At 40.5% G+C, this 13,281-nt stretch overlaps 1 protein-coding gene across 1 annotated transcript; it reads right to left on the bottom strand.

Moving 5' to 3' along the window:
- Nucleotides 1-2,667: 2,667 nt before the first annotated feature.
- Nucleotides 2,668-13,045, bottom strand: LOC146960459 (protein lifeguard 1-like). Its single transcript, XM_085772359.1, has 6 exons — nt 12,903-13,045; nt 8,697-9,016; nt 6,544-6,744; nt 4,932-5,060; nt 4,178-4,321; nt 2,668-3,094 (listed from the first exon to the last, which is right to left on the bottom strand). Exons 2-6 carry the CDS (start codon nt 9,003-9,005, stop codon nt 2,966-2,968), a joined length of 912 nt encoding a protein of 303 aa, XP_085628485.1. The 5' UTR covers nt 9,006-9,016; nt 12,903-13,045; the 3' UTR covers nt 2,668-2,965.
- Nucleotides 13,046-13,281: the final 236 nt, after the last annotated feature.

Genomic DNA, 13,281 nt, shown 5'->3' on the forward strand with positions numbered 1-13,281 from the left:
GACTTACAGGCTCGAGCCTCGCCCCCTTGGTTACTGTTGCTATGTCTGTCTAGCTTCCACTCCTTCCACTCCCAGTCATGATGCTCCTAGCAAAAGAAATCTACAGTTTTCAGCAATATTGGCATCGCACAAATGTGCTTCGAAGGCTCAAGCTCAGAGCCGAGACAACCGAAACACTGACGTTGCTTCATGAATGACTGAATCAGCGAAGTGGTTCATACGTCACAAACCACGTCTATGCACAGTGGTTCGATACAAATGCTTCATGAGCGACGTACTGTACCGCGCATGTGTTGGAGCCTCGGGTGTCGGAGGACTGTCACTATGTGTGTGTGTGTGCAGGGCCGTTGTATAGGGGAGAAAGGTGATGATAACTCTAGGGGCCCAGCGCCCAGTGGGGCCCATAAAAACCCCAGTAGTCTAATCTTTGTATGACTGATTTATTCTGCGTAAGACCCTGACTAATACTCATAGTACACTGTAAAAACTCAACATCTTTCCAAGAATATTTGTCTTATTTCTTGTCCAAATGTCTCATTTCTAGTCAAAGCTAATCTCTTTCCACTTAAAATAAGACTCATCACCTAAAAATTAACTTGTTTTTAGATCATTTTCACTTGTTTCAAACAAATTTTCACTTGAAATAAGTAGAAAAATCTGCCAGTGAAAACATGTTTTTGTGCTTGTAATAAGGAAGAAAAACTTGCTCCACTATCAGATTTTTCTACTTATTTCAAGTGAAAATATGCTTGAAAGAAGTAAAAAAAAAAAAAAAGTGTCTAAAAACAAGCTACTTTTAATATGATGTGTCTTATTTTAAGTATAATGAGATTTGTTTTGACTAGAAATTACACTTTGACTAGAAATAAGACAAATATTCTTGCTAAGATACTTGAGTTTTTGCAGTGTAATGCTGCATTAGCATCAAAACAAAGAAGGCTAAATAAAAAATGATAATACATACGTAGTCTAAGAAAAAAAAAGGAAAAGTTAGGGGGAGGGGCCCACTTTAGTATTCTTTAAGGGGGCCCAGAATTCCTAGCAACGGCCCTGTGTGTGTCTTCCTGTGTGTGTGTGTGTGTGTGTGTGTGTGTGTGTGTGTGTGTGTGTGTGTGTGTGTGTGTGTGTGTGTGTGTGTGTGTGTATACAGTTTCACATCCTCCCCACCAGAGGGGTATTGCACAAAACCTAGATAAGGGATTAAGCTGGGATATGTTGGTTATCCTGGCTTAATTTGGCCTCAAGTCGGTTGCATGAAAGCAGCTCAAATCTATCCTGGTCAAGTTACCATGGTGATTCATTTTCTGCAGCTAGCCTGCTCCAGACCATAATAACAGCCAGGCTTAGTTGATTCTGTTGTCTTTATCTGTGAAGTCAGCAGTCACTCTGATCAGAAATCAACGTGTTTCAGACAGTTATTCCATGTCCTTATGTTCATATTGGCCTGATTTATAAACAAACAAAATACATTTACAAATCTGTGTCCATCTATGATATTTTATGACCACTAGTAGCTATATATTACTGGCTTCTCATAAAAAGCAATGTAGCAAAAATGGCATATAGATTTATTTTTCTATTTTTTTTAATAAAATGTTAATATATTGGCCTAAATGTTGGTTGAGGTAAGAAAATGAGAATAAAATTGAGTGACTGTGAGCAACCACCTTCCAAATAATTTATACACCTCATGTGAACATTGTTATCAGCAATTTATTGAAGCAGCAGACTGCGTAATGTTTTTATATTTACCGGTAATTCATTTTCACCTGTTGAACTTTTGGTCACTTTTGCTGTATGAACTTGTATTACTTGTTATGTACTTAAGATTATAAGGAATTTGTGCAATGAATCAACTTCCACTGCTCATCATTTAGGCAAAGTGCACAACTGTTCATTTGTGAAAGGAACTTGAGCTGTGATTATAGTTTTGGATTATTCAATCAGTCCACAGTTGTCCGCTGCCTCTCTCTGAGCTTTAAGACAGTGGTGCTTTTTTTATTTTTTTTAAGAGGTGAGTCACCTGACGTCAGCACTAAGTTCCTGTTGATTGGAGGAAAGTAGCCACACCTGTCCTCTCATCGGTGAATCTGTGATCAGTCTCTGTGGTCTACTGACCAGAGAATAAGTTCCACCTGGCTGGACCAAGCATTGACCCTTCGCCAACTCCTCCCACAAACGGCTATTGTCCAATCCTACGTTAGCAACCGTAACTATAGGCCTGGCAAGCTTTCCGCAGTGAGTCATTACGTTTGCTTTTGTGGACACATTTTGAGACTAAAAACGAAAAACATTTGTTTGTAGAGAAGGATGTTGTTGTTGCTGCTGCTACTACGGCGGCGGCAGCAGCAATATAGAGATGTTCAGATACGAGCGGACTTTTTTTTCGACTTGAGCAAGTGTAAATATGGGGAAAACCATATGTTCACATCCGAAATGACAGCTGTACTTTTAGGGCTTTTACCTGGGCTGTTAGGCGAGGGATCCTCCAGGCAGGGACTGCTTTCACTGACTGATACAGCGGTGGGAGAAAACAAAACAGCAGCGAAAGCTGTATGTGGTTCACAATCGCCCAAAAACTTAGAGTTTGACAACGTTTCATGACCAGTGAGATGACCTAAGTCTTGGTGGGTTGATAGACGGTAAAATGACCAGCCCTTACTGCTGCTCTGTACATTGTCCAGTCGTGTCGTTGAACAGATGTTTTATCCTCCTGCGCGAGTCACGTCACTGAAAACTCTGAATGATCTTTGTGACTTCTTCTCTCTATTATCTCAGAACAGTTTATCCAGACATTTGCTGATATTTCCTTTGAAATCGATACCAAATACTGCCAGGAGCATGGCTGGGAGTGAAAGCTTGCCCGCCGTAGCAACAGTAACCAAGGGGGCGGGGCTTACGCGAAGGGTCAATTAAGCCAAGATGCTCCGACCAGACTAGGTCAGTTATCCTGGATTTCTTTATTCTACTTTTGTGCAATAGCCCCCAGGTAGAGGCATAAACGGCCGATGTCGAGGTACATGGTGAGAGGAGCGCTGACGTATTCCTCGGGATTCAAACGGTCCATGATCATCTGAGAGTCGCTCATCAGAAACTGAGACGGAGAAAGAGAGAGAGAGAGAGACAAGGACAGACAGACAGACGGGGTGAGAAGAAGAAAACACTGACGTACCGGTAGTTTTTAAAATGATAGGTCTGTTTTTACACAGGACATTTGAACACATCACAGCAGGAAAAGCGCAAGTATAAATTATATAACTATTGAATTTCATGTAGCAACTTCAGTTTTATATTCCTATTTTGTAGGATTTGTATTGAAGTGTAAATTCAGTTCCTTTCAAACTGATAAAAAGAGCCAGTTCTGTCCTGTCCAGCTCCCTGGAGACTGTTGAGCAGGTGGGTGAGAGGAGAATGCTGCACAGACTGACTGCCATCATGGGCAACCCCTCTCACCCTCTGCATGGGACGGTGAGCGGCCTGAAAAGCTCCCGTAGCAACAGGCTGAGACACCTTCAGTGCAAAACAGAGCGTTTCCGCAGGTCTTTTATCCCCATGTCAGTTAGACTTTTTAATAGTTCTATTTAATTTGTAATGTCTGTCGCACTTCTTTTTTGAAATCTCCCGTGCACTTTAAATTGTTTTTTATCCATAGTTGTCTACCAGCAAGCACTTGTTTTAATCTGTTACTTTGCCCAGCAAGTCGAGAGCACCGTAGCACTTTCTCCCTTTGTCTTCTTTTTCTTAAAGTATTTATTTATTTTTTTTATGAATTGTGTATTTTATCATTTGTCTTGTTTTTATTTCCTTTGTTAAATGCTGCTGTCATGAACGAATTTCCCTTCGGGGATGAAATAAAGTATAATCTAATAATCTAATCTAAAATAAGGCTTTAGGAGTTCGTTCCTCCTTCCTGCTGTTCATCGTAACATTAGTTGTGACTTTTTTCTCCTGTAACATTTTGCCCTAAACTAAACTACTGTCAATGACCAAGTGTAAATCGTATCAAAAACCTTGATTAACTTCATTAATTACCGACCTGCACATAGTTTCCTCTGTTATAAAGTATCAAAGCTCCTGTCTAAGTCTAGTTAATGTGTCATGATCCTTTTAAATAGCCACATTATTATCATCGGTGTGTGTGTGTGTGTGTGTGTGTGTTTTTCTGTGTCGTGCCTACCAGTGAAAACAGCAGAGCTCCCAGGCTTCCGCAGAAGACGGCGAGGATGTGTGAATAGTGGAAGGTGCAGTAGACGAGGAACATGAACAGGTCCACAACCAGGACGAGCTGCAACAAGTTCCAAAAATTTAACTTAAAGCGAGTCTGCAAGGAAGAACAGAAAGACATCAGTGAGTCATTTAATTGATGCGTTTACTGTCCATTCAGTGTTTTTTTTATCTCTAAAGTTCCTCAGAAATAAGAAAAAATATACTTTATATTTGGTTTTCTAACAACAGTATACAAGTGTCCAGCCTCAGTAGCTTAAAAGAGTTCAGATCGTTTCTTCAATCCAGTTATAGAATAACTTGTTTCCACAGTTCATACTTGTACAGTTATGTAATACTAGCTGTAATCGAGTACACGTTCACACAGATCTGCGTATTATTCTGCTGAATATTCTCTCCATCAATTAAAGTGAGTCTAAGCAAATTTCCATCAGTACGATAAATAGTAATGTTATTCCCACTCTGTACAGCCGACCCATGACACAATACATGAGTTTAGTGATGGGGGCCATTCAATAATATTATTCTTCTATAATAAATATATCATGAAATTCTGAAATTTACTTGGACACACTTTATTTCATCCACAAAATCTCACAATGTTTTGGTCAATTTGAAGCAGAAAAAAAATCGAACTTATCATTGAAGAAGCTGGAGCCCCGAGTACCTACTCTCTTAATTAAAAGGTGTGATGATATTTGACCGACCTGTACTGAGTAAGCGATGATTGCCAGAGAAATGGCCAGCGTGGACGCCATGGTGATGACCACAGCGGTGGTGTCGTAGAAGGAGGCGACGGTTCCCAACATACAGGACAAACTGAGGGTGAGCACGGCCTGTCAGCACAAAATACAGTTATTACTAATTAATAAATGGATTATTAATGGAAACTTTGTATTTTTCACTCTATTTATTTATGTATTTATTTGTACTCCTGACTTTTAACTCTATTTTATCTATTTTTATTGTTATCTACCTCAATACGGCCGTGGGAGAAACAATTGCAATGACATTTTGTTCTTTGAGCAGCTGTGTATGTGAATGACAATGAAAAGTATTTCAAGATCAGGTTATTAAAGGGATATGCCAACATTGTTTGTTTTTTTTCGTGTCTTGCCTCACTCACGAGTCCATGACAAGCAGATAGACACCATCCTTTCGACTGTGCGTGCAGTAACAAGTGAGATACGCAGGCAGAGCTGGCGCACCGCTAATTAGCTTAGCTCAAACACTGGTGGAAGTGTATGGGTAGTGTTAGCCTAATTAGCTTAGCTCAAACACTGGAAGTGTATAGGTAGTGTTAGCCTGCCTCCACCTAAAGTCATCAGAGAAACTCTTCAGCAACTCTAAACGGAAACCGGCGGGCCGATCTTCGTGTCAGAGCTGACAAAACTCTCCGGTAAGGCATCTTGAGCGGTCAAATGCCGCTAACGGGACGAGATCGGTCAAAACGGAGGGTTCAAGCAAAGACGGTTTATTTTGGTTCAAGCTAGCTACATCGAGGGTAGCTTAGCTTCCTATTTCAAAGTAAAAGCACTAATTCTATCGTCATGGTTTTCTGTATGTAAAGGGGAAACGCGTGTTTTATTTTCTGAAAGTAACCAGAAGTAACCGGAAGTGTGTTGGTCACAACGGCTAGCTTGAGTAGCGCCAAATTCATCCGAATAAAATTGTGAACAGCTGGTATTTAGACAAATTAACGACACACTGCTGATCTAAACGGCTACTTTCTCACCTAAACATGTTTGAAATGTTGATAAAGTGATATATTTACAGAGTTTAGAGCTAAAATGAAATCAGCTTCTGACTGCTGATTTCGGCTCGGGTAGCAGGCAGGCTAACACTACCCATACACTTCCAGTGTTTGAGCTAAGCTAATTAGCGGTGCGCCAGCTCTGCCCGTATCTCCCTTGTTACTGCACGCACAGTCGAAAGGATGGTGTCTATCTGCTGGTCATGGACTCGGAAGTGAGGCAAGACACGAAAAAGAAATGTTGGCGTATCCCTTTAAACATCACCATATCATTTAAAACCTTTGTTTCCTCTCACTGGTTCATTATGATCCAAAGTGTTAGGGTCTGTTCAGTGCACTTAGAAAACAGGTCAGACTTAATTATACCACAGTGACATAGTGTGACCTTGTCTAAGGAGGAAACTGAGGTTTTTAGCTTTACTCATCAAAGACGATGTAAATTTAAATACATGTTTTATTTCCTCTCATCCGTGGAAATGACGTTTTGTGTTTAATGTTAATATCAACAACAAAAAAAGTAAGAATCTCAGTAAATCTCTTGTTGTGTTGTTGTGTTTTGCTCCCACCAGTCCCACGATGTTCCAGGGGTGACGGCGGCTGAAGGACCGGTAGTAGGTGAGCGCGATGAAGACCACAGCGAAGATGACGCAGGAGGTGATGTAGGCCCACGCGTTATCCTGCACCGCCTCTTTGACCTCGCTGGAGAAGGTGAACACACACACCACGGTGAAGATGAAGAGCAGCTGCACGGTCAGGATGCAGAACACCTGCACAGGCAGAGAGACGGGAGCAAGAGCTTCGTTACTGAGTGATCAGATGAACCGTTTCCGCCTTGTGGCAAAATATTTTTTGTCAAATTTAACTCAGTTTGATTTGGTCGGGCGTGAACATATCTATATGTAATGTTTTTAGTTTCATTTGGAAAAAGCATCGATTTAAGAATGACAGACAAGATTTGTGTCTGGTTAGGACACAAAAACACTTTCAATTAACGTCATTTTCAACTTTTTCAGAACAAGTGTATGATTATTAATATGACACTCATGTTTATTCTCCACAAACTCTCCTGCACTGATCTGACATGACACTGATTCTAGTGCCTCGATCTCATATGAAGCTCTGAAACTGAGAATCTGTTTAATCTGCTGCAAATATTGGAGTTATGAGATAAGAGATTATTATGGTGCTATAACTAAAAATTCAAAGTTTCTTCACCCATTAGAGGTAATATTTTTTCAAAAAGATGTATATACAAAATTAAAGAAACGATTATCAATACATAAAAATATATGGGGGAAAAAACACTTACTTTAAACTTAAAGGGACATTGTGTAACTTCTCCTGTTATCTATTCACGAAAATCGATTATTTCGTTCAAAAGTCTGTTTTTCATTAATCAGTGGAGGAATGGAGCGTTACACTGATGCTGCATTCACCTGCAGTCGGGCAGACGGCCGTCGGTAACAAACCAGATGTCATTTTAGTCACAGAAGTCCAGAGAAATTGTCACATGTATTGTTTTACCTCGTAGTGACGGACCACTTGTTTACATAGAGGCTTGTTTAAGCCGTTACGTGCAGCGGCTGTCGTCCGTCTGCCGTCTGCCCAATTTCAGGTGAATGCAGCATGAAAAATACGATTAAGTTGCTTGCGATATACAACCGCAACGCTAGGTGGGAGTAATTCCTACACAATGTACCTTTAAGTTGCTTAAACTTGAACTTTTATTCTTCACAAATAAGTTACTGAATGTGCTTACTTGCCCAATGTAGCATCAAGGTGTCTTTATGCTTAATAACAACAAAGTAATGTGTTTTCTTTTCAAGGGTTGTGAATGTCTAATGGGTGACTTTTCCTGCTCCGATTGATTGTTATTGGAGGCCTAAAGAGGAGAAAGTGTCCCTTCTGTTAAAAATAAAAACAAAGACAAGGTCAGTCTCTAGAAAAAAATATTTTTGTGTTGCAGGAATAATTCAGCTTCCTTAAAGCAGAAGTAAGCGATCCGGTCGTTTTGGCTAATGCTGCGTTCCAGGCAGGCTTTTGAAACCGTAAATTACAGCTTCAAGTCACAACTTTGTAGCGTTCCAGGCAACCCACTCGTGTTTCTCCGACCTGTTTTACCTGTGAAAGTCACTATAACGGCCACTCGTAACTTCGACCCGTGAAGTCGTACCAGATCGAACTGGTACGACTTCACAGGTCGGAAAAACACGAGTTACGGGTTGCCTTGAACACACCGTAACGTCTTGTCAGCCGATGGAGTTAGCAGCCCCCGCCCTCGTCATGGATCTATTGGTCCTCGTCCCTATGTCACCACATTCAGGCGCATCCCTTGGCTGCACACACAGAGAGGACTGCCCCTTTATGCCGTTCTCTCTCCTCATTGGATAAAACTTGTAGGATACAAGGAAAGTTTTCTCCTCGGCTCAGAGCAGAGCAGAGGGACTGACAGACCCGTGTTTCAGACCAAACACTCTATGTAAGTGATTGCTGTCGGAAGATAGAACTATTTAAGACTTATATTAACACAAAAATATCGCTTACTTCTGCTTTAAGTTCCATTGTCTGGAATTTTTCAATGTCATTGGAGGGTTGGGAAACGCACAGATAGGCCCACTTTTTTACCACTTTTCTATCAAACACATTTCCCAAATATTGTCTCAGATCAGACACATAAAACACTGTTTGTGTAAGTTCAGATCTTCTCAAAGACACAAACCTTTCTGACGAACGCTCTTCTCACTGTCTTGTCATCAAACGGATTCGGCCCTGCAGCCTCGCCGCCGGTCAGGACCTCCACGTTGCCCAGCGACTCGCACCCAACGCCGGGTTCAGAGACACAGGTCGTACCCTCCTCGGCTTGGGGTGGAGGGTACATGATGCCCGACACTGCAGCGGAGTAGGGAGGCGGTTCCTCCCCCGGGTCGGGCTCGGGGTACGGCGGTGGCGGCTCGTCATGGCCTCGTAACGGGTAGAACACAGCGTTCTGGGTCACTGGGGGGAAGTCGGGGTCCGCTGTGTCCGGCATGGTGGAGGAATCTGGAGGCCAAAGATAAAGTTCAAACAGCCACATCATGAGAAGCAGAAGTGGACAATGGGCTCTTTGCACAGCTCCACTACTTCCTGAACTTAATGCTGCTCCTTTGTTTCCTGTCTTACATTATTGGACAAACTGATTAATCCAGGTGTGTCTGAGGAGTCACAATGGTCAGACACACCTGGATTAATCAGGTTGTCCAATAATGTAAGACAGGAAACAAAGGAGCAGCCAGGGCCGGCCCTGGGATGTTGGTGGCCCCCTAAACAAGATTTTTGTTTGTGGCCCTGCACTCTAAGCGCAAACACCAAATCACTGGTTAAAACTGAATACAGACGTGTTTATGCCCTCTGAGGTTTGAGGCCATTTTCTCAACTTTTACATATTTTCTTAAATGTATCTTTTTAAGATACTTGCAGATGTAACAATACTCAAGTGTTTTATGTCTAAATATTAGAACCTCCGCTGTAAGCACACTGAGGCCAGTTTGTCCTACAACACTGTAGAAAGAAATAATTTAGGCCAAATGCTGGAAATTTGAGGTCTGCTTTTTGAAAAATGTCAAATCCCTTGTGAAAACACTCCTTCAGTCATGAGAATGAACTGTTTTGGTGCTTGAAATAGGATATGAATACAGTAATAGATAAGTGTAGAAAACAAGTCTAAAATGACATTTTGTAAGATTGCTTTTTGAGCACAAATGTTGTCATTCTGCCGTTCTATTTTCACCAAATGTCTCAAATGTGAGATAAAAGAAGCTGAATATTGACTTCACATTACATATAAAGCTCATAGCTGCACGTGCAGACCTCAGGATGTTTAAATGACTTGATGAACCCCGGTACCTTTCTGATCATGTGGCCCCCCACCTAACGGCTGTGGCCCTAAACAACCACATAGAGGGTTTATACCAGGGGCCGGCCCTGGGAGCAGCATTAAGTTCAGGAAGTAGTGGAGCTGTGCAAAGAGCCAATTTAGGGTCGTCAGCTGATTCCCTCCACCTGGGCGCCATCCTATAAACTCTCTCTCCCTTCCACTCGCTGACATCCTTTTTGGTTTTGCACCTTCAACACCTCCACCACAGCACACAGACCGCTCATCCATGCACCGCATTCATGATACATCCTACAGACTTCCACACCTTATTGTACCTTTGGTTTATGTCTTAGTTATAATAAATTATTTGTTCTTAATTAAACTTTATGTGGTCTCCCCTCATTGTCACATCCACTGAGCCAGTTTGTGACAATAATTCAACTGAGGGCAAATTACCTCTTGTTTTAAAGAAATCAATCAACAGCATAATACTGAAGAAAATTCAGTTTGTAATTATATAAACAGAATCAGAAGAGGTGCTGACAAATGTGTGTGTGCTAATGTGGCTAATGTGAAGATGGAAATCCCTGAGGTTGATGTTATCTCTGTGTAGAAACACCGTGTTGTACAATCATTCAGTTGAATGTGGTGCGAGAACAAAATGCCAGGTTCTGTACATTTCCTTATTACATCAGGTCTGAATCTTTTACCACAACCAGACAAGAACATAGGAGATAAGATAAGATAAGATGATCCTTTATTCGTCCCACTATGGGGAAATTTACAATTAACATAATTAGGAATTAATACTTGAATTGTGTTGTCATGTCATTTAATTAAAAAAATAAAATATTTAAGACTGAATTTTCTATGTTTGGAAACAGTGCATTAATTTATAGTGCAATGGGCTTTTTTGACTTAAGATGTTTAAGAGTGTTTCAGTCTTCAGAATTTCCCTTTGGGGATTAATAAAGTCATTCTTATCTTATCTTATCTTATCTTATCTGGCACTAGATACTACTTTAAACAAGCAAATTGGTCCAATTAAAAGTTAATAGGTTTGGGTATTTGGATAGATTTTTAAGTTGCTCTGGTGTCCAACAGTGACTCCCAAATCTTTTCCAGTTGCCCAATTGAAAATCTCAAAGATATTTGAGGCACAAATCCTCCAATAAAGAACAAATGTCAAAGTTATACACTTTGATGCACATGGAGTTCATCCCCCCAACATCACACAAAGTAAATCTGACGTAGGGGAGACCGGGGACAGTTGCAACACTTTTTGCATTTGGCTCTCTTACTCAGAGACGGTTTGGATTAGACAAACCACATTTTTATACAATAAACTTACATTTGTCTGTTAATAGCCAACACAATTAAAAGATGATTACAGAACCCACATTCTTCACAATTTGCATTTGAGTGTATGGAGTCAGATGTTGCAACTGACCCCGGGCCCGGGGATGGTTGCAACAATATATTTCATGTCTAGTAAAAGGATTATTATCAAAAATGTAAGTTCTATAGTGTTAACTTATTTATTCATCGGCTTTGATCAGATGGCAATTACAGTATAGATTTGTCTAGATTAGGAGGCCTTATTGTATGTGCAGATGTCAAATATTCAAATTGGAGAAAAAAAAGACTTTCAGTGACATAGGATGAATGGAACAATTTGTGAGGGAATAACTTTTATATTGCCATTGTCATTTATTCTCTCATCATTTTAATATTAGCAATACAACAGTAAAAAAAAAAAAAAAAAAAAAAAAAAGTCAAAATACTGTTTTGTGGTCTGTTTTTATATTCATATATTGCATGGGGACAGTTCATGTGCTAGCTTAACAAAGTGCTCTTGATACATGCTAATCATATCATCTTAAAGTTAGCATATCACTCCTTCAAACCATATAAGTTTGAGCAGAATCACAAAAAGAGTGACAACAGTTTTAACAAAAACAAAGCTCAAGATAAAAATACTTTCATACCTCGAAAACAGTTTTTTTTTTTTGCAATAAATCCTGGAGCATCTTTTGAATTGAACTGATTTTTCTCTGCAAGGGAGGGAATCCAACTGTGAGTATCATCACTCTAGCTTGTTCATGATTGGAGAAAAATGACATGTTGCCTGTTGCTACTGTCCCCGGTCTCCCCTACTATAACTTTCGACCTGCTCTAAATAAATAAATAAATAAATAAATAAAACTACTGTATCAAATCATTAAATAATTCATATTTCCGGGCGCTGTGGAGCCGCAGACCATGATGGCAGCTTTTTAGAGTGGGGGGTCTCCTCCTCAGTCCTCACAGCTCTGCGAAAAATGTTTGCAAAGTCCTATACTAGTCATTAACGCGTAAAGACTAATTAACGTTAGCCGATGTTGCTATAACGACCAGCTGCTGATTTAGCTGCGGTGCTAAAAGAGCTGCAGTCACTACTACTACTACTACTATTACTACTACTACTGCTACTGCTATGTCGCCGCGATTAACACCAACATAAGTAAGTATCTGTGCTGTGATGAATAAGTTAGCTCTGTCGATGCTGTGCAAAAGAGTTTTAAGTTAGCGGACCTTCAAGAAGATATCACCGCTAATGCTAATGCTAATGCTAATGCTAACGGCTTGCAGAGTGTGAAAACGGAGATGAGAGATGACTGAAGATCTAGATTAAAATCGTGCTCGGAGAAAGAACTTAAAAGGCTGGTAGTAGGGCTCCCCGAAAACGCTGAAAAGTATGGAGGTATTATTGTTACTTTATTATTTGCAAATGTGTAACTCAATCTGTCTGTGTGTGTGATCAGATTCGTAAATGTGTAACGTTACTGACATGTGTGTGTGTGTATAGTACCTACATGCATCTGCAAATGTGTTTTCAGAATATGTGTGTGTGTGTAATCAGATTTGTAAATGTGTAAAACAAATCCTTGTTGTCTGTATTCAGGTTTGCAAGTGAAGACAAATCTGCAAATGTGTGCAAAGATCATAGACTACTATGGCAAAGATCCGTAAGTGTACATAAATCTATCTGTAAAAGTGTCAACAGTTTTGTAAATACGTACACAGACCGACCTGTAAGTGTCTGTCATCAGTTACAAGCCGGGTGGGAGCTGCTCTCGATTGGCTGTCTGTCTTTTTCATGGATTTAAATATAATAAATCCATGGTCTTTTTACACACAAATGTTGGTACCAAGCCTACACTTCTGCCGTGGCTGGGATCCGCAAATGCTACAGCGATCTGTAAACAGATGGGTGTGTAACTTTCCCTTTACCCTGAGCTCAGACTTACAGGCTCAAGCCTCGCCCCCTTGGTTACTGTTGCTATGTCTGTCTAGTTTCCACTCCTCCACTCCCAGTCATGATGCTCCTAGCAAAATAAATCTACAGTTTTCAGCAATATTGGCATCGGTTTCTAGAGAAATATGAGCAAATTTCTGGTAAAACTGTTCG

This window comes from Trachurus japonicus, unplaced genomic scaffold, assembly GCF_045865225.1.
Source record: "Trachurus japonicus isolate A0001 unplaced genomic scaffold, Traja_1.0 AP030340.1".
Taxonomy (NCBI): Eukaryota; Metazoa; Chordata; class Actinopteri; order Carangiformes; family Carangidae; genus Trachurus; species Trachurus japonicus.

Excerpts from the sequence above, each read along its gene's own strand:
- LOC146960459 (XM_085772359.1), bottom strand. The coding sequence starts at position 9,005 with ATGCCGGACACAGCGGACCCCGACTTCCCCCCAGTGACCCAGAACGCT. Across the intron at positions 6,745-8,696 it reads GAAGAGCGTTCGTCAGAAAG|GTGTTCTGCATCCTGACCGT; the intron begins GTTTGTGTCTTT and ends CTGCCTGTGCAG. Across the intron at positions 3,095-4,177 it reads GAGCTCTGCTGTTTTCACTG|TTTCTGATGAGCGACTCTCA; the intron begins GTAGGCACGACA and ends TCTCCGTCTCAG.